The sequence below is a fragment of the Micropterus salmoides genome, unplaced genomic scaffold (genome assembly GCF_014851395.1).
Source record: "Micropterus salmoides isolate LMB-PRFRI ecotype aquatic unplaced genomic scaffold, ASM1485139v1 Ms_hic_scaffold_3079, whole genome shotgun sequence".
Lineage (NCBI taxonomy): Eukaryota > Metazoa > Chordata > Actinopteri > Centrarchiformes > Centrarchidae > Micropterus > Micropterus salmoides.
The window spans coordinates 1-25,096 of NW_024042350.1; the positions used below are offsets into that span (position 1 = coordinate 1).

The following is a 25,096-nucleotide window of genomic DNA, read 5'->3' on the forward strand; positions in this document are numbered from 1 at the left end:
AAGATAGACAGAAAAATATTTGTGTTTACTGATGAATAACTTTGATAACTCAAAATCCCTGCTTTCAGATCTGAAAGGCACATAGTAGAAATGACACACAGAATGCCAGACGCACTCACCGTTCACTTTCAGGACAAAGCCAGCATCCTTGCTGCTTCCTGCTGTTTCTGTGACAGTGACCTGGTAGTATCCAGCATCTGCCAGGCGCAGGTCTGACAGGCCCATAGAGCCATTGTTGTAGTGCTGCACTCTGCTACTGTAATCCACCGTTATGTTAGTGTACAACCCCGGCTGCCATGTCCCTATGGTGCGGCTCACCGCTCCTGACATAAAGGTCCATTGTATGGTGGGGATCCCATCGCAGGTAATATCCACCGAGAAAAACACATCCTCCTGCACTGACCTGGTGAGGCTCTTCTGGGGAGAATGGATGGAGATGGCTCCAGCTTCCAAAGTGAAAAGAATTAAGAGATATAGATATAGATTCACTATGAAATGATACTGGAGAAGAAAACAAATACATACATCTGTATAATAATATAACACATATAATATAAGATATGGTGCAAAAACTTATATATGTAAAGGTAAAGATAGATTTAGCTTTGACATCAGATTGCACAAAATATTGTACACTACGTGATAAACACCTTTCACACTTAGTTAATGATCAATTTATCCAGATAGGACAGTAATTACAGCATAAACGCTGCAATGTATAACACAGTCCAGCTCCATAAAAATAAAATATTTGACCTCACAGGTTTTTCCCTTCATGACAGTTAGTTATGTCTCTGACTAAACACTGTGACTAATGCATTCACTTCTATGTAAAGATATAATGTGCTATCCTGTGCTGTAGAAAAGAAACTTGTTAAACAAGCTGAGAAGTACTAATTTGAATAGAAACAGTAATACTGGCCTTGTGACTGTTTTGGCCACCCCTCATCAAATAGTTTCTCAGGAGTTTCATTGTGGGATCTGGTTCTGCTGGTGGTGTGTTTGCTTAATGAGTCAAAGGTAAAAAATTACACCTGAGAATGCCAATGCTGACTAAGAAACAACACAGCGTGGGGAAAGTCTGATATCCTATAGATAAATAGATAAATTTTACCATAGATCTGTGTGAACCAATCTATTTAACACATGCTCTTAGGAGCTGTGTTAGTTTAGCCAATTTTATTTCCAAAGACACTGGACATGGTGTAATTATTCTGTGCAACTTGACTTGCGTTTGTAAAGAATCAGATCCCTAAGGTACTGAGACCTTGGGTGCAGAACAGGACATTCTGATGTTTACATGTACACAGCCATTTGTACATACTAGTGTTGTGATCTACTTAGCAATGGTATGCAACCTGAGAAAAGTTCTATCTTTAGTTTTCATTCTTCCCAGGTTCTCTATTTAAGTTCCTATTGAAAGGGTTGGATCGTCATCGTGTGGACTTTGTCCTGAACTAATATAGGATTGCCATATATGCATGCTCTCAAACCCACTAGTCAAATACGTTGGAATTCTTACCTAGGTGACACATATAAAGTGCGATGCTGAGAAACACAGCAACATCTTGTACATCCCAGAGCCTGAAATGCCACATTAGAATCCCAGACCCATTAGTCGAACTGTAGTAGAATAATGTCCTCCAGGTTATTTCACATTCTGAAGCATTCTTTTCTCTGTCTTTCTCCCTCCAAAACAGCCTTTCCTCGTTCCCAGGGTTTTCCTTTTCCACTGTCCTTTTTCCTCCTTATTTTTGTTCTGTGAAGTGAAGAAATGCTGGAGTTTCCCTCCTCTCTCAGGACTGTGCTGGATTCTCTTCATAGCTGCGCAAGTTAGTGCCAGCCAGCCGACACCTATCAGACAGGTTGAGCCAGAGATTAATAAGCCAACATGTACTCAGCGTTCTGTGATCTCACACACACACACAAAAACACACTTAGGGGAAGAAAAACTGTAGCGCAAACAGACATATATCCTTCTCAGTTTACTTACCCCTCCCGTGTCCAACAAACACTGACCTGTATAGCAGACACACTATCACAAAATGAAACCAGGATAGGTTGAATCATCCAGTATTCATTCTGTGACAAAACATGTCAAACAGGAAGTTTGAATTCACAGGAATGCACCAAGACACACAACCCACAGTAAACACAGTAACAATGAACTGACATTTCAATTTAGAAGGCATACTATATGCTGCTATGGCCATATTGGAATGGGGAATAATGAGCCTTTTCATTGAAGGAAATATTAATTTGGTGACTTTGGTTGATTGTAAATGAGTTTGTCATTGAACGAAGCCGTTAGAAAGGATGAACAATCCCCAAGTTCAAAAATGTGATACTTTAGCCTACCAAACAGAATCAGAAATAAACCCTTGTATTTATACTCTTTGCTTTATTTATATAAATTACACTGCAATACTTGACGATTAAGAATTTTGTATAACAAAAAAACTTACTATGCCAAATATTGAACTTGATATAAAAAGAATCAAAAACTAAAGATTTAAGTTGACTTTAAGAATTCAAAAATATCTATTGGAAAATGCTAACGGTAGCTATTCTATTTCTTTTGCTGTTTTTAGTTTATTTTAGGATAATTAAATGAGCTTGGATTTTCTTTAAAAGTTCAGAATTAATGCGCCAACAATAGATTTTGGCCATAGAAGGATAAACTGCAGCCTACCTAAATGTTTAACAGGCGAAACTGTCTTTCATGTTGTTTTCGTGGATTTAATTTAACAATCGTCTGTGTAGCTAGCTAAACGACTGCGTAAACAGTTGACGTTACGTAATTCTGCGCACGTTCGTACGTAAACTAGCTTACATCGTTTTGGAAGTGCGACACAGGAGTAATTACCGGAGCAGCAGAGTCGAAGACGACGTTTAGTAAGTTCATTTTTATTGACTAACTTAACGTGTTTTTTGTAGATACAATAATAACATTAACGATTAGCATAAGGAGAATTGAGAAGCCAACTTGTTGACGGGTTTAATTTGGTTTTTCACCGCTGCAACCGTGTTTTTATGAACGTTAAGCTAACGTGACCTTAGCCAAGTTTAAGCTAATTGGTAGCTAGCATGTCCACATTAATTTATTTTGTTTCTTGCTTATATATTTTTTTGTAGAATGAAAACTCAGTTGTGTCAATACTTCTCGTTAGGGTGGCAGTGGACGGTCTCTCTATATATTGTTTAGTCCTTTTCTAGCCGCGCTAACGGCGGGTTAAGGTTAACTTCATGTTAATTAACTTCACCTTCGTGTCCACATGATGATAAGTAACGTTACGTTACTTAGCTGTATTTCACAACTGAGTTTGTGATGGACTCAAGTGCATGTTTGTCATAACTTAGTTTGTCACGAAGTTATTTAGCACATTCAAATAACAGGCCCGTACTTTGATACCTAGTTATCGGTTTTGCTGATAAGATATTTGACCAAGAACGTGACCTTACTGCATCTATTTTAAGTTGGTACGTTAACCTTAACTATGCGGGTGAGTGGTGTCGGTGTAGGGACACAGTTTTGACTAATTGACACTGTTGATGTTTATGTTGAGGTTATTGCAGTCATTACTGAACGTTTGCTTTGCAAAGCTGTTTACCTGATAACGCCTGTGGTTTTTTTATTAGACATTGCAAGGTTAAATGTTAAACAGTCCGTTATTATTTGCCTTGAATAGTTATATCTTCTGTTCTGGATGAGTACAGGTAAATTATAACTATTTATTGATTACATTATGGAGTTTTTCTCACCTTGTGTGAGACGAAAGGCCGTTAAGTGTGCAGTTAACTCTCCTCTCCACTAGAGACTGGTAGAGGAGCTCTGTTTGTTGTGAAGTGAGTATTTACCAATCATAAAACAATCTTTCCCTCAACGTACACAAACTCGTTACGCGTCATTAAGTTAAATTGAAATAATATACAAGAATAATATATATCTGACATGTCTGTAAAAATAAATTTGATTTAATTTGTTGTTTCTAGTCGTCCGCTATAGATTGGACTAAAGCGTACCACGTGTTCAGGAACACACAAGAAGGCGCGTTTACAAACACTAGTTAAATATAAATATCGCAACAAAATAGCACCGGTGATACATTATGTCAAATGTACTATGTTGTCTAGTACATTGCACTAAACTCAAATGTATGTTTTTAAAAAATGTTTATGTTCCAACCCCTCAGTGAGAGTCCCGGTGCGAGGAATCACCTCCTTATCCCTGACCTTTTCTCAGTATCGCTTCTCGGCCTTTTGGCTAAGATCAAGTGTAGTATCTGTTCTTATCAGTTTAATATCTGATACGTCCCCTACCCGGGGACCATATATTAAATTGATTTTTGGAGCAGGGAGATGGAATAGGGGCTTGCTCCGTCCACTCCACGCATCGACCTGGTATTGCAGTATCTCCAGGACCGGTGCACCCCCTTTCTATGTTCACAAATAAAATCAGCTTAATAGTTCGCTGTTCAGGTATATTTGGTGCATGGTTGTTCAAGGCAGTGCAATTCAGGTTGTTATCCAAGTTAATGTAGTAATATATTACAACATACCCCATTGCAATTAAGTTTTGCATTCATAAGTGTATTCAAGTAATATAAGCCAATTGGACTCATTATTTAGAAGGAGAGCTTTTATGTAAAAAAGAAAAAAAAAAAAATATATATATATCACCTCTAATACATTGGGTGTAAGCAGAATTTTAATATTATGGCTGAATAAAGTGACGTTCATTTTAACTACTTATTGAGGGATATCAGAATTAGCTTTATTGCCAATTAGGTTTACACATACAAAGAATTTGCTTTAGTGACTTTGTGCATAATAATAAACATAAAATATATAAATATAAAATTGACAAGATGCAAAGAAGAGGATAGGGGCTTGTTCCATCCACTCCATGTGTCAACTTGGTATTTCAGTTAGGGTTTTCTGATTGGTGGTCTCTATAAGGCCAATCAGAAGTGCCGATCAGATGACGCAATACTTATTATATATGATTGTTGAGTTGAAGGCTATCAAAAGTGAGCTGCAATCCTCAGCTGAAAATGTATACGCGTGTGTGTTTGTTCTCTGCCTGGTTGGGCCATGAGTTTGGGTGGTAACGTCACAGTCATGAGCTAATTGGGTGTCGGGGAGCTGCACCTTAGTATAACATCGGGTGATGTTTGTGTGCAGTTGTCTGGTTGTTGGTCTAATGTTTACTGTATGACACACTATGAATTTCCAAAAGGACTAATAAATATGTATCATCTATCAATTTACACAGCTGATCCTGTTACAGGATGTATGTTGTTGCTGTTAACCATATACATAGCAACAGCTTGGTCATTTGCCAGTTTGTTACGCACACTTAGTTAAAACTAATGCAGCCTAATATAACAGTCCTGTAATAAATCCTCTCTTTAAAAGTTTTAGAGAAGTATTACTTCAACTGCATGATCATTTTGAAGGCTGCAGTTTATTGTCGTGTTGAACTGTATTGTGTTCTACAAAACAGCATGGCCAGTGTTGTTCACACTCCAGAGCAGTAGGTGGCAGTAGCTGGAATGTCAGTTGCTCACCATCAGTGAACAAAGAAAGAGGAAGTGGTTGAAATGTGAGGGGGGAGGAAAGTCTGGTGTATGTGTTTTTATTCTTTTCTCTGAATTACAAATGTGAATCAAACTACTTTTGATTACAATATGATTCAGCTTTGACTCACTTGAACTTGCTGTTGGCTGGACTCATTTGTTTGCGGTAAATAGATACAACTAGTGATTTTAGGTTAGCTTTAGATGTGGAAATACAGCATTGCATGCTGGGAAATGTAGCCATTATTTGTAAAGTAAAATGTAAATAATCGTTTTCAGCCTTAATACAGAAATGTTTCTTCTGTATTAAAGTACTGCAGATTCACACACAACCCATAGCCTCTGGTTTAGGTAATTTATAGATGGTCAGCACCCTCAGTCTGCATGGTATGTCTGTGAAAGACCCCTCGTCTCTGATCTGTACAACTCATACTTACCTGGCAGGGGAGATACCATGATCAAGAAGGTGGTTCACCCAGGGTGAGGCTTAGCCATTGCACTCCGGTTGAGCTGACCTCTGCGAATTCCCCAAATGTGGGAATCTCGACTGCATAATTTCTGGTAGTGGGGGACTGCGTTCGCGCTCTCCCCTGATAACATGTGAAATGAAAACCCAAAGCAAGTGTTTGTTATATGTTATAAATTAGACTAGGGGTGTGATGTCAAGTGCTGTGAAGCTTTTGACATTTCATTAAAAGTAGGGATGAATATCATGTCATGTGTGTGCCGCTGTTTAAGAAGCAAAATTAAAACCTGTGATAATATAATTAATATGGCAATATCCAGCGTAACATTTCCCCCATATCTGTGCAAATAGATCAGAGTTTTACTGGCCCCTTGTATATTTTTACTTGTGTGTTTCCTTAACTGTTACATTATTGATTTATACATTCTAATAATTCATCCAAACAACAAAGAACAGAATCATTTTCTTATTATAACATTTCAAAGATTGGAATATATTTTTTGATTTCATTCATATAAATACATTTGTTGAGAGCTGTGAATCTTTCACTGCAGGCTCCTCCTTTCTGCCTCCTTGAGCCACCTCTTCACTACTGGCATAGCACTGAAGTGCTGTCTTGACCCTCCAGGCTAATGAAGAGCAACCTTGTCAGTGTGTGAACACTCACGTTGCCCTCTCCAGTCAGTCTTTGTTCACTTTATGGCACTGAAGCCCCTCTCGACCGATGCTGTGGATATAAGAAAAGCTCCACAATGCTCATCATCCAGGAAAAGCCCTTCCAAGCATTTTTTGCAATATTTGTATCACTACTCCTTGACTTGAAACAGCCTAGCATCGAGTAGTTTCAAAACGTCTGCAGTCAAAGCAGTACTTCATTCAATACTTTTTGTAGCCAAATAGCGACTATTTGTATGGTTTTGCTTGCACACCAAAAGCAAGAGAAGAGCATCCCCTTCTTATGTACCTGCACCATAAATTGTACATGTGATTTTAACAGCATCATTTAAGAAGTACTTCTGCTTGCCCCCCACCCCCTGTAATGGGATCAGCTGTGTAAGTTGATAGATGATAGATAGTTATTAGTCCTTTCACAAATTCATAGTGTGTCATACAGTAAACATCAGACCAACAACATCAACAGATCGGAGAACAGCAAGCGCACGTTGTACATTTTCAGCTGAAGATTGCAGCTTGCTTTGGCTAGCCTTCAACTCAACAATCAATCATGATTTCAGTTAAATGCTTAAGTTGCTGTTACCTTGTGTTGTGTGTTTTCTTGATTAAAATAAAAAAACTAAAAAAAGTGGTTTGGAAACCAGCGTCAGGTGCCACAGCTGTTGTCAGCTCCTGTAGTGTGTGTGACCCCCTGTCACCGATCAGTCAAGTAGTGTGAACGCCACAACGACTTAAAGACTGCCGTCATGTTATAGCAAGTTATGTGAACTGCACAGCCATCGGCTGACATTGAAAGTCGTGTAGTCTGCACGAGCCTTTAGTATAACTTGTAGCACTCAGGTGATGTTTGTTTTTGTAAAGCAGCTGTCTGGTTGTTGGTCTGATGTTTGCTGTATGACACACTATGAATTTCCGAAAAGGACTAATAAATATCTATAAACTATAAACGTGCACCGCTGCCACGAAGCAAAAGTACTTCTTAAATGACGCATCGATGAATCGTTGAAATAATCTATAGAAACTTCGAATACTAAAATCATCGTTAGCTGCAGCCCTAGTCCGCTGGCACACAGGGGGCTTTCTGATCAGGTTCCATTGTGCCGTTGCGGTAGGTGACATAAGTGCCACGTGCGACAGTAATAAATGTCCGTGCAAAACAGTGTGCTATATAGTTATACGGATTAAACGAAGAATCGATGCAAAGAATTTGCATCAGTGCCTTTTAGTAATCTAACTAATCGATGAATCATTTCAGCCCTTGTTAGTTTGATTGGCTGGACGTGCCCCCTCTCTTGTCCTCTGTGAGTCTTCGGTGTAGTTTAGTGATTTGTTTAAATAGACTCCTTACTCATTTTATACTTGTGACTGTCGTTCTTGGAGATCTGCAATTTACCAATAAAGAAAAAAGCACTCGTGGAGATCTTTCAATTCTTTCGGAAGTAAACGCAATAATTTGGAATGAAGGAGTGTGGTGACACTAGGGCTGGACCCGAATATTCGACCGTTGGGTACACATTCGATTTTCAATTAAGAGATTCGATTATTGTTTTGTTTTTTTCACTCTCCTGACCTCCGCCGACAGCAGTGAACATAACGCTCCAGTTCACATCAAAGGAAAAACTAAATGAAGCCCTCAGCTGTGTGGGAGCACTTTAAACTGAGTGATGACAGCAGTAGTGTGGAAGTTATGGCGTTTATTAATTTTACAATTACTTAATTTCATTACAGATCAAAACAGTCAAATTTCCTACATTTTAAAATGAATCAGTAAACTGTAGGCTGGAAACACACAGCAACACAATGAACGCATTTAAATAAGCCTAATTATATTAGGCCTATTGTAGAAGAAGAGCATTTAGTCGCTATAATTAAAGTTAAAAGTGAATTTTGCATAATAAGTGTTAGATTTAGTTCCGCTACAGGAAACACCGCTCATCCCGTGCGCTCTCCACCTGGACCCCGCCCGGCGAAACTATTCCCGGATTCCGCTCTGGACCTGCTTGGATCAGACTCTCTCACTCTGGACTCTCAGCTACGGTTCCCCCCTGCTCTGCACAGCAGCCACCAACCCAGTTCGGCACGCATCAATCAAAGCTTCGATTATTCGCTCTTAATTACTGTCGAAGCTCAAAAAATGACTCAGGCCAGCTCTAGGTGACACCCCCAAGCCTTAACACCATCACAGCAGCTCCATCCCTATCCAAACCCACTAGGGGTGTAATAGTACGCAAAAATTACGGTTCAGTATGTACCCCAGTTTTGAAGTCACGGTTCGGTTTATTTTCAGTACAGTAAGGAAAAAAATACTAACATTAAATTGCTGCTGGTTTATTATGAACTTTTGTAAACATCCAAATTAGTTTACAATTTTTTAAACAAACTTCCAAATTACAAATAAATAAATTATATAAAATAAAAAATATTAAAAAATAAAATGCTACTGCTAGCTTACTACCAAGTTCTCCACTAAATAAATATTCTCAAAACAATACCACATAGCTAATAAAAATATATAATTACAGTGCAGCATTCTTTTTATTCTTGTATTCCGTCTGTGAGCATTATCAATCCCAGCTTGGAGGCCTGCTCAGATAAAAAAAAAACCTTTTCTGAAGTCTAAAGTCTGTTTAAATGCTGAAAGGCGTTTGCACTGTGCTTTTTTGTTTTTTTCCCCTTGTTGCAGTGACGTTCTCCTTTGTGTGATACCATTAGTGAGTTAGCAAGTTTGACGTGTTGCCAGAAACATACCCGATCACTACTGAGAAATGTCGCCCCACTGCTTTCGTCTTATCGACTTGTCCGTTGTTGTATTTCACTGAAAACCGAAGTATTCTCAAACAGAAGACCTTAACAATAAGGTAGGGTCTTAGAGCTCTGGCTTTTCTGCACTGGTCATGATGCTCAAGTCACTAGTTAGCAAGAGGCTGGGCTAAAGCCTGCTGCTTGTGTAGCGCTGTGGCGCCGCAAGGCGGAGATTTAGTCCGCCACTTAATATGTCGGTGTGGAAACTCAGAATTTATGCATGTTCCACACACAAAACAAGCCTAATATATGAGGTTAAGATTGCATTCGGTGCACATGTGCACCGTTCTGAAAGTCCTGTACCGAAACGGTCCGGTACGAAAACATGTACTGTTACACCCCTAAAACCCACTACCTTCTCCTTCCACAGGGATAGGTCTGCCTTATCCAGTGCTGCTGACTGAGAGACACTTTTGTTGATTGTGGTACTCAAGTGAAAACACAGCAACACAAAAAGCAGATTCAGTTGCCAGGTTTACGAGAACTCATTGTAGCATAATACCCAGGCGCTCTGGCTTGCTGGAATTCCCCTACACCAGTAGACATATTCTTGTGCTGTCCACGGCTGAAGATCCTGATAAAAACAACTTCAAGGTCCTTGCAATACATGATTAATTTCCTAGTAGCCATCATGCCCAAACCGGACATCAGCTACGCTACTCAACATCGCAGCTCTCTATCACACTGGCCCTTGCTGCTGTCATTATGAGCAAAGTTAGTTACAGTAACACACATTAGATAGCTCAGTAACGTACCGTCGACATGCTACATCATGAGCATCAGTGATCCTACACAACATTCTCCACTTAAAAAAACTTAGAAGCACTTTTGAAAAATAAACTACAGAAGTAGTATGAAAGGGGGCTGTTGCGTTATTGTTCTTAATAGACATTACATTGTTAGTGTACAGTTGTGGTTTTAGTACTTGCATTTAATTTGTTTTTATTGTATATAGTTCCAAAGCAAAAATCTTAAACAGTTAAAAGCAGAAGTCTACACTGTCTTGTCGTCTTCCCTGGTTTCCCCCTGGCGTTGATACTGGTGTTCATTCTGAATAGTAAACCTCATTCACTTAATGGTAAGGTTAGCTAGTTAGGCTGTGTGTTGGAGATCAGTAATTCACTTGAAAGATATTTAATTAGTTAAATGGTTTAATTAGGGTTAGGAGCTGACAAAAATAATCATGCCTAGTTGACTAATCGAATAAATAATAACAGATTAGTCGACTACAAAAATAGTCATTAGTTGCACCCCTAATTATAACACATAGTGTGTGTTTATATAGATTACTGTTGTTGCACTGTATTGTATGTTGCACTATACAGCATGTTAAAATCCTGTTTTGCACTCCAGAGCAGTAGGTGGCAGTAGCAGGAATGTCAGTTGCTCACCATCAGTGAACAAAGAAAGAGGAAGTGGTTGAAATGTGAGGGGGGAGGAAAGTCTGGTGTGTGTTTTTATTCTTTTCTCTGAATTACAAATGTGAATCAAACTACTTTTGATTACAATATGATTCAGCTTTGACTCACTTGAACTTGCTGTTACTCATTTGTTGGTGGTAAAAAGATTCAACTGGTGATTTTAGGTTAGCTTTAGATGTGGAAATACAGTATTGCATGATGGGAAATGTAGCCATTATTTTTCAAGTAAAATGTAAATAATCTCTTTCAGCCTTAATACAGAAATGTTTCTTCTGTATTAAAGTACTGCAGATTCACACACAACCAATAGCCTCTGGTTTAGGTAATTTATAGATGGTCAGCACCCTCAGTCTGCATGGTATGTCTGTGAAAGACCTCCTCGTCTCTGATCTGTACAACTCATACTTACCTGGCAGGGAGATACCATGATCAAGAAGGTGGTTCACCCAGGGCGAGGCTCAGCCATTGCACTCCGGTTGAGCTGACCTCTGCGAATTCCCCAAATGTGGGAATCTCGACTGCATAATTTCTGGTAGTGGGGGACTGCGTTCGCGCTCTCCCCTGATAACATGTGAAATGAAAACTCAAGCAAATATAACCGCTGTTGGGTTGTCCAAATCAGTGATCTGGATTAAAAGGGTTCATATGTGAGATTTTAAAATAGTCTGCATTGGTCAGTGCGTGCACTCGCAATCTAAGCAGGCAGCCTTGACAGTGTGGCTGTTGTGGAACAATGTTAGAGCTCCCCCTTGCGAGGACCTCTGGGAAGGAAGTGGAAAAAGATTGGAGCATCAGCAATTGTCTCTGAATTGCCTGTGAATGTTAGTTTCTGTTTGAGCACTTAGGCTCAGTGAGTGAATGGTGAATGCAGATGTAGTGTAAAAGCGCTTTGAGTGGTCAAAAAAGACTAGAAAGGCGCTATACAAGTAAGGAGAATTTACATTTACATGTTATGCAGACGATAGTCAGATCAATGTGCCTCTTAAAAAGAATGAAACTGTTGGATCGTTACGTAAGTGTCTTGACGACATAAAGGCTTGGATGGCTCTTAACTTTTTAAGTCTTAATGAAAGTAAGACAAAAGTGATGTTTTTTTGATGGCAACACTGGGACCCCCCGTGTCGATATGGGTTCCTTGAGTCAGTACATCAAGCCAACAATCACTAACCTAGGGGTTAAAATCGACTCTGACCTTAAGCTCGACAGACAGATAAGGACATAAAAGGTCATAAAAACAAGCTTTTTTCAATTGAGGCAACTGGCCAAAATAAAGCAAATTTATTTATAGGCAGCACTTTGAAACAGAAATCCACGCCTTTGGTACCGCTCGGTTGGATTACTGTAATGCACTGTACGTGGGGGGTCAGTGGGTCCTCTATTGCTCGTCTCCAGATAGTACAAAACACTGCAGCCTGTCTTTTAACTGGAACGCGTAAATAATGAGCACATTTCCCCCATTTTAGCCTCACTCCACTGGCTGCCTGTACATCATAGGATCCATTTTAAGATTCTTTTATTTGCTTTTAAGTGTCTTAATGGTCTCGCTACACCCTACATCTCTGAGCTGCTACACCCCCATAGACCCACCTGTTCTCTCAGGTCAGGTCAAGTGTGTAAGCGCAAGCTCAAAGGGGACCGAGCTTTTGCTGTAGCAGCTCCTAAATTGTGGAATGATCTACCTCTGCACATTAGACAGGCATCTTCACTGTCTGTTTTTAAGTCTCTTCTTAAAACCCACCTCTTTTCGCCAGGCTTTGAAAACTAAAGTTGACATTTCTTGTTTTAGTTGTATTGATTTTATTGTTTTAGTGTATGGTTTATGCATCGTGTGAGCTTTGTTTTTAGTGTCTTTTATGTATTTGTTTATTGTTTTACTGTACAGCACTTTGTGTCCACTTGGATTGTAAATTTTTGATTGATTTAGAAATATTGTTTATTGCTTAACTTTAATCAAGTTGAGCAATACACATTTCAGAATGTCAGTATTTTGCGCATTTTCCTTGATAATTAAGCAAGTAGAGTACCATTTGTTCCATTATAATCGAATCATATATTGTTCACAATAATCGCAATATGACCTTTTCTCCAAATTGTGCAGCCCTACTGTGAAGTTGTTTCAGTAACAGTAGGGATAAATACCATGTAATTTGTGGGCCACTGTTTAAGAAGCAAAATTAATCCTTGGAATAATATATACCGTATTGGTCTGAATAAAGATATTTTTTCCCCTGGAAATACGTGTGAGGACTGTACCAAAAAGACTGCCGTGGCGAGGCACAAGCCATTGAAAATAATGGGTTTCATAGTGCAGTGGTGCTGTCGTTGCGGTGGGTCTGAAAGGTTACACCTGCTTTGTTTGTTAACGTTGCACTGAAAGCTCGACTCTAAATGCTGAGGCATCGATTGTAAGTGACATGTTTATTTAATTCCCTACCAACTTGCCACGTTATTTATCTCAGTTATTATGTACCTTTTACTTGGGCGTGCAAAGCTATGGTGGTGATCCCACAGGTGCTGCATCAAATTTAATGTAGTTATTCACTCTTTGAGCAGCAACCTTTAAATGGCATGTTTTTAAAAAGGTGATCCGTCACCTCTTAAATAATGCCCAAGTCAGACTTGATGCACCCGAAATGCTCCCACACTACCGACTTCAGCCGTTTCTTTGGTGGAAATAAAGCTTTACAGTTTTATCCCTCTGCCATAGTTTAGCCAGTGTACAGTAGTAGCCTCCATGTCACTGATAAGCACGGCACCACTCGTTTAACTTTGTTTTCGTTTTTTGCAACAGAAACACTTGGTGTAGCGGAGCCTTTACGATGAATTAACAGTGACATTTTAAAGTGTGGTTAATAATGAAATCCGGTAATTGCTGCATCCCTACAGATGGGAGGAAGCTGGCACAGTGAGCTGGGTGAGTTTGGCTTGAAGAATGATTGTGTTGAACAGCAAGCTGTCCACAAATGGGATCCTTGCACACGTCCCTGGTAATCAAGGTGGTGTTTGACATAGTTTTCTAAATATTTTGTTCTTGGAACAGTATAGATGACTGCTGTTGGACAGTATTGTGTGTTCTGCTAGACAGCATGTTAAAATCTTGTTTTGCAAAATGGCCAGCATTGTTCACACTGAGGAGCAGTAGGTGGCAGTAGCAGGAATGTCAGTTGCCCACCAGTAGTGAACAAAGAAAGAGGAAGTGGTTGAAATGTGAGGGGGGAGGAAGTGTGGTTTGTGTGTGTGTGTGTGTGTGTGTGTGTGTGTGTGTGTGTTTTTTCTCTGAATTACAAAGGTAGATCAGACTACTTTTGATTTCAATATGATTCAGGTTTGACTCACTTGAACTTGCTGTTGGGCTGTTACTCATTTGTTGGTGGTAAATAGATACAACTGGTGATTTTAGGTTAGCTTTAGATGTGGAAATACAGCATTGCATTATGGGAAATGTAGCCATTATTTGTCAAGTAAAATGTAAATAATCTGTTTTAGCCTTAATACAGAAATGTTTCTTCTGTATTAAATTCCTGCAGATTCACACACACCCCATAAGCCTCTGGTTTTGGAAATTAAGATGGTCAGCACCATCAATCAGCATGGTATGTCTGTGAAAGACCCCCTCGCCTCTGATCTGTACAACTCATACTTACCTGGCAGGGGAGATACCATGATCAAGAAGGTGGTTCACCCAGGGTGAGGCTTAACCATTGCACTCCGGTTGAGCTGACCTCTGCGAATTCCCCAAATGTGGGAATCTCGACTGCATAATTTCTGGTAGTGGGGGACTGCGTTCGCGCTCTCCCTGATAACATGTGGAATAGTAAACTAAATATATTTTGACTCTATAGAAATGTGTTTTATGTGCACTCTGTTGAAGTGATATTGTTGTTAGCCAGGTTCAGGTGTGAAGAAGTTTCGGGTGACTGATGAAGACTTAACATAGCATGGTTTATTGAGCCTGGCTGAGGAGATACAGTGCCAGAATACAAACTGTGAACATGTCAAATGCCAACACCAAATCTGAAGGGTAACCTTTTTTGGTCCCTTTTATGTTTCTGTCTTCCCCCTAGTGCCTGTAGGTTTCTCTATTAGGTTATCTTTAGCTGGCCTTAACCTAGAACAACAAATCTATTTGATCTGATGTTTAGACTCCAGTGCTTCATCATATTGGAATCTATTACTATCCATGAGTTGTACTCTAATCTGTGGAGCCAGTGAGTTCTTGTAAACATTCTTGTAGGACTCAACCTTGTAAGATTCGCAGAGAACACTGATTTCTGCTAGCCTGATGCCTGAGCTACTGTCTCTAACTAATCAGTCTATTGTTGTCTTCCTGACAAGGACAAGTACATGTGAGAAATACCTAAAGCTATAATGTCAGACACTTATGGGATCAGTTAAATTACTCTAAGCTAGACCTGTCTTACCTTTCCCTGTTACATCAATTAAGACACCTAAGAAATGTTCTTAACACACTCAATGGACACATCCAGTTCTGAAGACAGTTTTTAAGAAGATAGAAATGGTCACAAAGCTAAAACAAATGCATCAAAGCTTGCAATGATAAATGAGAAGTTGAAAAGGGGTGATTTGGCTAATCATACCAGGGCTCCAGACTAACTGATTTCACCTCTGTCCTGGAACCGTCAATGTAAATAGTAATATGCACGATATTGGATTTAGGCCAATGTTCAATATGCTGATATGTTCAAACTCATTTTGGCCGATACCGATATTTACACACCTTTTTTAATTTGTCTGAAGAAAACACCAAGTATCTCCTGTACTACTTTGACCCTATTACTCTCTTTTGTTGTAGAAACAGATATTTTTAAACAAGGCAAATAACACTTGATTCTACCAAAAATGTATAATTTTAGTAAATTATCTCACTTTGGCGAGGATATATCAAATGCCAGTAAATAAAACCGTAACAACCAAGCTTAATATATTTCCAAGCTGCAAACAGCACTGTAATAGGGAGTTCTCTATTGCACAAAATAAAAGTAGGTGTAGTCCAGACCTAAAACCTCACTCCTTAGGATATGCTTTAAAGCATAACAAACAAGGCTGGGGAGGGGATCAGGTCTGCTGCTGTGGCTGTAGCCGAGGTAATATCTCTAGTCAGCTATACACACTGCTTCAGCTGACTCCTAAGCATGTGTTTTAGACGAGAGAAGGAAAGTTGGGAGTGCTTAAAATGTCCTACAACCTTACCCCCGATTGACATATATATATATATATGCATGCAAAACTCTTAACAGTGAGTCTGCTGGCTGCGTCTCAGGGCGCAGGGGTTGAGTGGGGGTTACTTTACCATCGCGCCGAATTGCATAGCTGGTCAACATTATCAGAATATAGATTTGCTTTTCACTGCGTGAGAAGATTGATGTGTGGCGCTTAACGTGTTAGTCTACACAGTACAATTGAGAGGTCAGCGAGCCGTTTGCGACTGAAAAGATAGATGGACCTGTACCATAGGAACAGGTGACTATAGTAACGGCACGGAGAGACGCGCTCCGTTGTAGTCAGTGCTCGCTTGTCATTTGCTAAGTGGCAGTAATAAATAAATACACACACAATCCCTTTCTTCCCAGAGACGTCAGAATATTTGTCTTTGTCCCAAACACATTTTCATTTCGTCCCCAGGATGACAGGACGCCGTTAGTCTCGATACACACAAAAAAACACCAACATCACTGTTGTCATTGTCACTTGTCACCAGAACCATCAGAGAGAGCAGTGGAAAAATATTTAATAAATAAAAGAAAGAAAAGGGGACATCATATCACATCCACAGTCACAGGCTGAATTACCTTTTTGTTAAAAAAGCCAATAGTTGAAAGAATCAAAGACCTCCATGTATCTGTTTGTTTCTGCCTTGATGGAAGCAAATTGAACTCACTAGCCTATATAATAGGTGCTGCATGGGATGGAGACACAGGTGATGATACAGATGGCTCTGACTTCATGCAAGTGGCAAAGATCCTTTAAATTTACAGCAGTAACTTTAAAACACCAATTCACAAGTTTTTTCACGATGAGATTACCAAACCAACAGATGAGAGCAAATATTAAAAGTGACTCAATTTAAAACAGTTCAGAACACTTTCAACAGAGACTTGCCAACATTTAAACTTCAGAGCTTCCTTAATAAAAGCAATGTAATTACTTTATTTACATGAAGTAGATGGGTATGTTTGGTATATGCACGTATGCTGATCAGCCATAACATTATCACCACCGACAGGTGACATAAATAACACTGAATATCGCATAACTATGGCACCAGTGGGTTGGATGATAACATTAGGCAGCAAGTGAAAGTTCATCTGTTTGAAGCAGGAAAAATGGGCAAGAGTAAGGATTTGAACGACTTTGACAAGGGTCAAATTGTGATGGGAAGACGATATTTTATAAATTGTTATCTTTCAGGCTGACCCCAAATAGTCGAAGATTCGATGCTTCGATGGGTGGAGCCTGATTCGGCTGTCAGTCTCACAGTCGAAGTTTCGCAGCGAAACAAGGATCATGCCATTTTGGTGATATGGGGGTGCTCAACGTTTTGCTGGCCAATTAAAAACCGGGATACCATGGTCCTTAAACCAGGTACTGGTAGCTTTGGCACTGTGTGCAGGTGCCAAGTCCTGTTGGAAAATGAAATCTGTATCTCCATAAAGTTGGTCAGCAGCAGGAAGCATGAAGTGCTCTAAAACTTCCTGGTAGACGGCTGCGTTGACCTTAGACCTCAGAAAACACAGTGGGCCAACACCAGTGATGACAGGGCACCCCAAACCATCACTGACTGTGGAAACTTTACACTGGACTTAAAGCTATGTGGATTCTGTGCCTCTCCTCTCTTCCTCCAGACTCTGGGACTTTGATTTCCAAAGGAAATGCAAAATTTACTTTCATCAGAGAACATAACTTTGGACCACTCAGCAGCAGTCCAGTCCTTTTTGTCTTTAGCCCAGGCGAGACGCTTCTGACGCTGTGTCTTGTTCAAGAGTGTCTTGACACAAGGAATGCGACAGCTGAAACCCATGTCTTGCATACGTCTGCGTGGTGGTTCTTGAAGCACTGACTCCAGCTGCAGTCCACTCTTTGTGAATCTCCCCCACATTTTTGAATGGGTTTTGTTTCACAATCCTCTCCAGGGTGCGGTTATCCCTATTGCTTGTACACTTTTCTACCACATCTTTTCCTTCCCTTTGCCTCTCTATTAATGTGCTTGGACACAGAGCTCTGTGAACAGCCAGCCTCTTTAGCAACGACCTTTTGTGTCTTGCCCTCCTTGTGCAAGGTGTCAGTGGTCGTCTTTTGGACAGCTGTCAAGTCAGCAGTCTTCCCCCATATATCAGTCTGTGTGGAATGAATGTATACATTATACAAGTTTAATTTTTTTAATGGACTTACTGAAATAAATCAACTTTTTGATGATATTCTAATTATATGACCAGCACCTGTATGTGTGTAGTGGCAGGAGAGACGGAGCCCCAAATGGTGTTGTGCCGAGTTGTCCGCACCTCGCGGGACTTTCGTATAATGGACAACCCTAGTTGTCTGTAAGAATAAAATCTGCAGTTTAACTTGCATGAAGAGTGTAGTTCTCTCTATTCTCCACCAGAGTGCGCTGGAGATCAGTTTGTAGTTCGTCAGTAAACATAAAACACATTTTCTTCCCTCAGAAGACTTTTTATATTCTTAAGTTTCTTTTCACATTTATGCTTCAGATGACATTCATTTTTGTTTAATATACAAGTTACAGCTCTATTTCTGACGGTAAATAACAGAGTTCTCATGTTTTAAATTCCTATTGGACCAGATTGTGTCACATGACCAGGAAGTGTTGTGGAACTGCACATGCGCCAACCTTATTTTGTTAAAATTACACATTTTACTGCTTTTATTAGCTTTTTTAAATGATTCTTTTACTTGTCTGGTTATCGTGTACTTTATTTTTGGTCTTATTGTGTGGAGTTAAAACTGAAACAGAAACTGAAAACCGTCAGTGAGAGTCCCGGTGCGAGGAATCACCTCCTTATCCCTGACCTTTTCTCAGTATCGCTTCTCGGCCTTTTGGCTAAGATCAAGTGTAGTATCTGTTCTTATCAGTTTAATATCTGATACGTCCCCTACCCGGGGACCATATATTAAATTGATTTTTGGAGCAGGGAGATGGAATAGGGGCTTGCTCCGTCCACTCCACGCATCGACCTGGTATTGCAGTATCTCCAGGACCGGTGCACCCCCTTTCTATGTTCACAAATAAAATCAGCTTAATAGTTCACTGTTCAGGTCACATTTGGTGCAATGGTTGTTCAAGGCAGTGCAATTCAGGTTGTTAATCCAAGTTAATGTAGTAATATATTACAACATACCCCATTGCAATTAAGTTTTGCATTCATAAGTGTATTCAAGTAATATAAGCCAATTGGACTCATTATTTAGAAGGAGAGCTTTTATGTAAAAAAGAAAAAAAAAAAATATATATATATCACCTCTAATACATTGGGTGTAAGCAGAATTTTAATATTATGGCTGAATAAAGTGACGTTCATTTTAACTATTTATTGATGGATATCAGAATTAGCTTTATTGCCAATTAGGTTTACACATACAAAGAATTTGCTTTAGTGACTTTGTGCATAATAATAAACATAAAATATATAAATATAAAATTGACAAGATGCAAAGAAGAGGATAGGGGCTTGTTCCATCCACTCCATGTGTCAACTTGGTATTTCAGTTAGGGTTTTCTGATTGGTGGTCTCTAATAAGGCCAATCAGAAGTGCCGATCAGATGATGCAATACTTATTATTATATATGATTGTTGAGTTGAAGGCTATCAAAAGTGAGCTGCAATCCTCAGCTGAAAATGTATACGCGTGTGTGTGTTGTTCTCTGCCTGGTTTGGCCATGAGTTTGGGTGGTAACGTCACAGTCATGAGCTAATTGGGTGTCGGGGAGCTGCACCTTAGTATAACATCGGGTGATGTTTGTGTGCAGTTGTCTGGTTGTTGGTCTAATGTTTACTGTATGACACACTATGAATTTCCAAAAGGACTAATAAATATGTATCTTCTATTAATCTACACAGCTGATCCTGTTACGGGATGTATGTTGTTGCTGTTAACCATATACATAGCAACAGCTTGGTCATTTGCCAGTTTGTTACTCACACCTAGATAAAACTAATTTTGCCTAATACAACAGTCTTTAACAGTTTGAGAGGTATTATTTCAACTGCATGATCATTTTGAAGGCTGCAGTTTGTTGTCGTGTTGAACTGTATTGTGTTCTACAAAACAGCATGGCCAGTGTTGTTCACACTCCAGAGCAGTAGGTGGTAGTAGCTGGAATGTCAGTTGCTCACAATCAGTGAACAAAGAAAGAGGAAGTGGTTGAAATGTGAAGGGGGAGGAAAGTCTGGTGTGTGTGTTTTTTATTCTTTTCTCTGAATTACAAATGTGAATCAAACTACTTTTGATTACAATATGATTCAGGTTTGACTCACTTGAACTTGCTGTTGAGCTGGACTCATTTGTTGGCGGTAAATAGATAAAACTGGTGATTTTAGGTTAGCTTTAGATGTGGAAATACAGCATTGCATGCTGGGAAATGTAGCCATTATTTGTCAAGTAAAATGTAAATAATCTCTTTCAGCCTTAATACAGAAATGTTTCTTCTGTATTAAAGTACTGCAGATTCACACACAACCCATAGCCTCTGGTTTTGGTAATTTACAGATGGTCAGCACCCTCAGTCTGCATGGTATGTCTGTGAAAGACCCCCTCGTCTCTGATCTGTACAACTCATACTTACCTGGCAGGGGAGATACCATGATCAAGAAGGTGGTTCACCCAGGGTGAGGCTCAGCCATTGCACTCCGGTTGAGCTGACCTCTGCGAATTCCCCAAATGTGGGAATCTCGACTGCATAATTTCTGGTAGTGGGGGACTGCGTTCGCGCTCTCCCCTGATAACATGTGAAATGAAAACTCAAAGCAAATATATGTGTTGTTGGGCTTTTCAAATCAGTGACCTGGATTAAAAGGGCTCCTATCTGACATTTTAAAATAGTCTGCATTGGTCAGTGTATACTTACAGTGGGGAGAACAAGTATTTGATACACTGCTGATTTAGCAGGTTTTTCGACTTACAAAGCATGTAGAGGTCTGTAAGTTTTATCATAGGTACACTTCAACTGTGAGAGACGGAATCTAAAACAAAAATCCAGAAAATCACATTGTATGGTTTTTAAATAATTAATTTAAATTTTATTGCATGACATGCAATTATATGATCACCTACCAGCCAGTAAGAATTCCGGCTCTCACAGACCTGTTAGTTAGTGAATGTAACACGGGAGTGTGGCGTCAGAAAACAGACTGGGAGTTGTTGCAAAGTAAACGGCGACATGCACAGTACAAGTGTAGGCAGATGAGTGTTATTTGCATGGTACAGAATATTTTAATAAAAATATGATGTCAAAAACCCGGTCAGCCGCATTGTGTTTCTGCTTTGCAAGACCCAATCAGAGAGCCGAGCGTGAGCGGCTGCGTCATTGTTTCTAAAGTCCTCCGTTTTGGCCCGTCTTCACTAAAACGCCCTCCGGAGTTTTGAAACACAAAATGGGGTCGGCAGCGTTTCCAAATTTTTTCCGTTTTTTTTCATTAACGTAACAATTTTAAAAGTTGTAATATAATAAAGTCAAATTGTATATAATCAGAAGATTTGGCTGTTATCTTCACTTATGTATACAGATAAGGAGATTCCATTAAAAAAAATTATTTTAATTAAAAATACATATTTGTAAAAATTTAAAATTGAAGAAACCAGATGGTTAATTATGTGGTGAAATATTTCTTTACTCAGTATATGACAAACACTTGTACCAGTGGATAAATTAACAAATCTGAGGTAGAACATGCAAAACTACTGTGACAAAATCTTTTTCAACAAATGATTACTAAATTTTTTACTACTAAAGTTTTTCAGCCACTTTTTCCCAACAACAAAAAAATTTTAATAGAAAAAGTAAGTGCTAATTTCTTTGTGATTCAAATTAATTAAACCAAACATTTATTGACAATATATTGAAAATTTATTATATTGTAATTAAAAATATATTGCGACAGTTATCATTATTGTTTTATTGCCCAGCCTACACTATGCCAATAGTGAAAAATCATTTAACATCAAACATTAGTGTAAACAGGAAGCAGATTTTCTACTCTGCAGTTGTGCAGTATGAGTATTCGCAGTTTTGCATGGACCGACAACAAGGTGGAACTGCTACTTAAAGTAACAGGGAATCCAAAGTGATTTTGCCGGAAGAAAATAGACAAGTACACTAGACTAAGACTAAGTACAAGTATATAAGTGTTATTTACTCAGTACAGGATATTTTAATAAAAACACTTTCAGTAGCATTGTGTTTTTGCATGACTGATAATATTAGACTTTTACTATTAGAGTCTGTGTCATCGTTTTCAAAGTTTCTTTTTAATCACCTTTCAGCACTAATACGCTAAGCTGGAGCTTTAAAACGAAAACGGGGTTGCAGCTTTTTCAAACTTCTCTGTTTTAGGTGTTCAGATTGGCCATTTAGTCTGGACGGGAGGTGCACACGTACCACAAACTCATTAGGAAAGTGTTAACTGAGGTAAAAAGTCAAGTCAAAAGTAGGGTTATTTTACCATTATTACAACCGGACTTCTTTTAGCAACCAGTGGAGACGCTCCCTGCTGGCCATTACAAAGAATGCAGATTTAATTTACTTTTGCATGGCTTCACTTTTCAGACCCAGAGGTTGCCGCTTAATTAAGAATAGAGAAATTACATACACACACTCGTCACATTACTACAGTTCTTAATTGGCCAATGGTGCAAGCGAGCTCTCCTGTATCCTGTTTTTGAGGCCAAGCGAATGTGAGAGAGTGAGCGCCATAACATGACGGGGAAAGTTAGCGGAGAAAAATACTTGAAGTAAGTTTCAGTCTGGCAATAAACGTGCAGGGAAGTTCAGTGTGTCAGTTAAAGTCTGTAGTTTCCCCAACTGCTGCAGAAGTGACGGCGGTTAGGGCTAGCTAACATCTCTCCAGGGCAGCACGTGTTTTGGCTGTTATGTAACGTTAGCTAAATTAGTAACGAAGTAATATTAATTAGCTCAGCTTTATGTCATTACTAAGTTACTTGTCAAGGGTTGAGATCATCAGGTACAAGCTTAGACCAAACTGGTGTACAGCTCTGTCCTGTACACATACTGTGCATCCTGATAATTATATTTCAGTGTTCAGAGGAGTCTGACAGCTGGTTGTTAAAGAAATGAGGGACCATGGAGATGAGGTTAATGAAGTAAATTAAGGACGCAAACTAGTCCTTTTAAGGTAATTAGGAGAAGTTTCTTTTGGATTTTAATGCGCAAATTAAATGCTTAGTAATTATCCGGAGATCCTGTATAGAAAAAAAATTTGCATCGCTAATCATTTCATAATTGCATTGCAGCCCTCTGAATCGTAATTGAAATGAATCGTGAGGTGTGCAGAAATTCCCACCCCTAGTTTCTAAAGCACATTGTTTTGTTTTTTTTAAATAATGTTTTGCACTGGCCCAATCGGAATAGTGAGTTGCTAGTTCAAAATGTTACTTTTGACTGGTCCTGGGCCATCGGGCCATCATTACTGTTGAGCCCTGTTCTTTTCCAGCACTGTAGGTCTTTGTCAAAAAGAGTTAGATTACATGGTCTATAGGGCTGGATGATGTGGCCAAAAATGTTATCAAGAAGAAAACATTTAATACCATTAGACATCAATAAAAAAGGTAATTAAGTTTTTAATAAAACAAATAAATAAAAAATACTTAAAACTTATATTTGAAACCAATTAAGTGAACATTGAAGTAAAAATTGTGTACTTTATTATTAAAATTTGTTATTTCATCTTCTGTGTGAAAATATGCAATAATTCATTTCTAACATGTTTTTAGGTGGTTTCATGAGAATCACCCTATAGTATTCGTTTTCATCGTTGTAGTCTGGACGGGAGGTGGAAACATAGCAAAAGGTCTCAGAGTTTGAAAACCCCTGATATGGGAGATGCACTTAATCAGAAAGATTGGAATGAAGAGCCAACAATCACACCAGAGTTCAACACACCATGCCCACGGAGAACCAGTCAGGAGGACTGGACAGCCACCAAGTCGATGCCTTAGTTACCAAACCAAAAGACAAGGAGCAACCTGGTGAGACTGCCACTCACAAACAACTAGACCAGCCAACCCCGGAGCCTCAGGAATCAAAGCAGTCCCAAGAGGTCCTCCCACCTGGTCAACAGGAGCAACCATCAATAGAGAGGCCTCCGGTTTCAACCAGGGACTGCATAGACCTCCTGGACCTAATGCTCGCAGACTGAAAGACGTAAGTGCCAGTCTGTTTTCAGCTTTTTGCGTAAAGGAGGGGGGGGACATATTCCTTCTTCAGGAGTGCTCTAATGCCTTCAAAGACAAACCGATGGCCCAATGGACAGTCAGTGTGGTCGCGTGATAATAAAAACCAAGCCTCTGGGGTGGCAATCCTTTTCAACTAGGGCTGAACAATTAAAAATAATCTTAATTGCGATTATTTTATTTTTTTAACCAATATTGCGATTGCAATTTAATATGCGATTCATTTTTTGAAACTCTTTACCTTCTGTAATGGACAAGTAGTTAAATCAGTGTATAGTATGACCAACACAATATTAGATAGATAGAACATACACTGTTCTTTTCTGACACGTCAAACAAAAAACAAAACTTTTTTTCATGAGCGAAGGTAAAAAAGCAGCGGCAAAGAAATGAGCCTTCAAAAAAAGGCTGCAAGCCAAATTGCATTGCTTGAGGATATAGCAAAACTCAAAAAACGCTTGATCAAGTTGTACAATGAAAAGAGTAAAGGGGTGCTCACAAGGAGCAGGGTATACCACCTAGAAGAGAATGAAAAGTGTACCCACTAGGGTTGGGTTGATAGACGATGTCATCGTCCATCGGCGATGGCTGACAGACCTCCCCTCCAGCCAGTTTTAACTGCCGTTTTTGGTTAACATTCTACTCTCAAACAGAGAATGGGGGTGTGGTTAATAGTTGGACGTAATAAATTACCATGACAACCTACAGCA

At 39.3% G+C, this 25,096-nt stretch overlaps 1 protein-coding gene and 6 non-coding genes across 7 annotated transcripts; 6 read left to right on the forward strand and 1 right to left on the reverse strand.

Annotated features, from left to right (window-relative positions):
* Window positions 1-119: 119 nt before the first annotated feature.
* On the reverse strand, window positions 120-1,808 carry LOC119884001 (V-set and transmembrane domain-containing protein 5-like; the record flags this gene model as incomplete). The annotated part of the gene is made up of 2 exons (XM_038694488.1): window positions 1,523-1,808; window positions 120-446 (listed from the first exon to the last, which is right to left on the reverse strand). Coding segments are annotated over exons 1-2 (403 nt in total), but the record flags the coding sequence as incomplete, so codon positions are not given.
* Window positions 1,809-4,244: 2,436 nt separating this feature from the next.
* On the forward strand, window positions 4,245-4,435 carry LOC119884003. Its single transcript, XR_005440905.1, has one exon. It is a non-coding gene; the product is annotated as a U2 spliceosomal RNA (small nuclear RNA).
* A 1,573-nt stretch (window positions 4,436-6,008) lies between these two features.
* LOC119884005 lies at window positions 6,009-6,172 on the forward strand. Its single transcript, XR_005440907.1, has one exon. It is a non-coding gene; the product is annotated as a U1 spliceosomal RNA (small nuclear RNA).
* Window positions 6,173-11,344: 5,172 nt separating this feature from the next.
* Window positions 11,345-11,507, forward strand: LOC119884007. Its single transcript, XR_005440909.1, has one exon. It is a non-coding gene; the product is annotated as a U1 spliceosomal RNA (small nuclear RNA).
* A 3,072-nt stretch (window positions 11,508-14,579) lies between these two features.
* LOC119884006 lies at window positions 14,580-14,743 on the forward strand. Its single transcript, XR_005440908.1, has one exon. It is a non-coding gene; the product is annotated as a U1 spliceosomal RNA (small nuclear RNA).
* A 4,257-nt stretch (window positions 14,744-19,000) lies between these two features.
* LOC119884004 lies at window positions 19,001-19,191 on the forward strand. The gene has a single exon (XR_005440906.1). It is a non-coding gene; the product is annotated as a U2 spliceosomal RNA (small nuclear RNA).
* A 1,564-nt stretch (window positions 19,192-20,755) lies between these two features.
* On the forward strand, window positions 20,756-20,919 carry LOC119884002. Its single transcript, XR_005440904.1, has one exon. It is a non-coding gene; the product is annotated as a U1 spliceosomal RNA (small nuclear RNA).
* The last annotated feature ends 4,177 nt before the right edge of the window (window positions 20,920-25,096 follow it).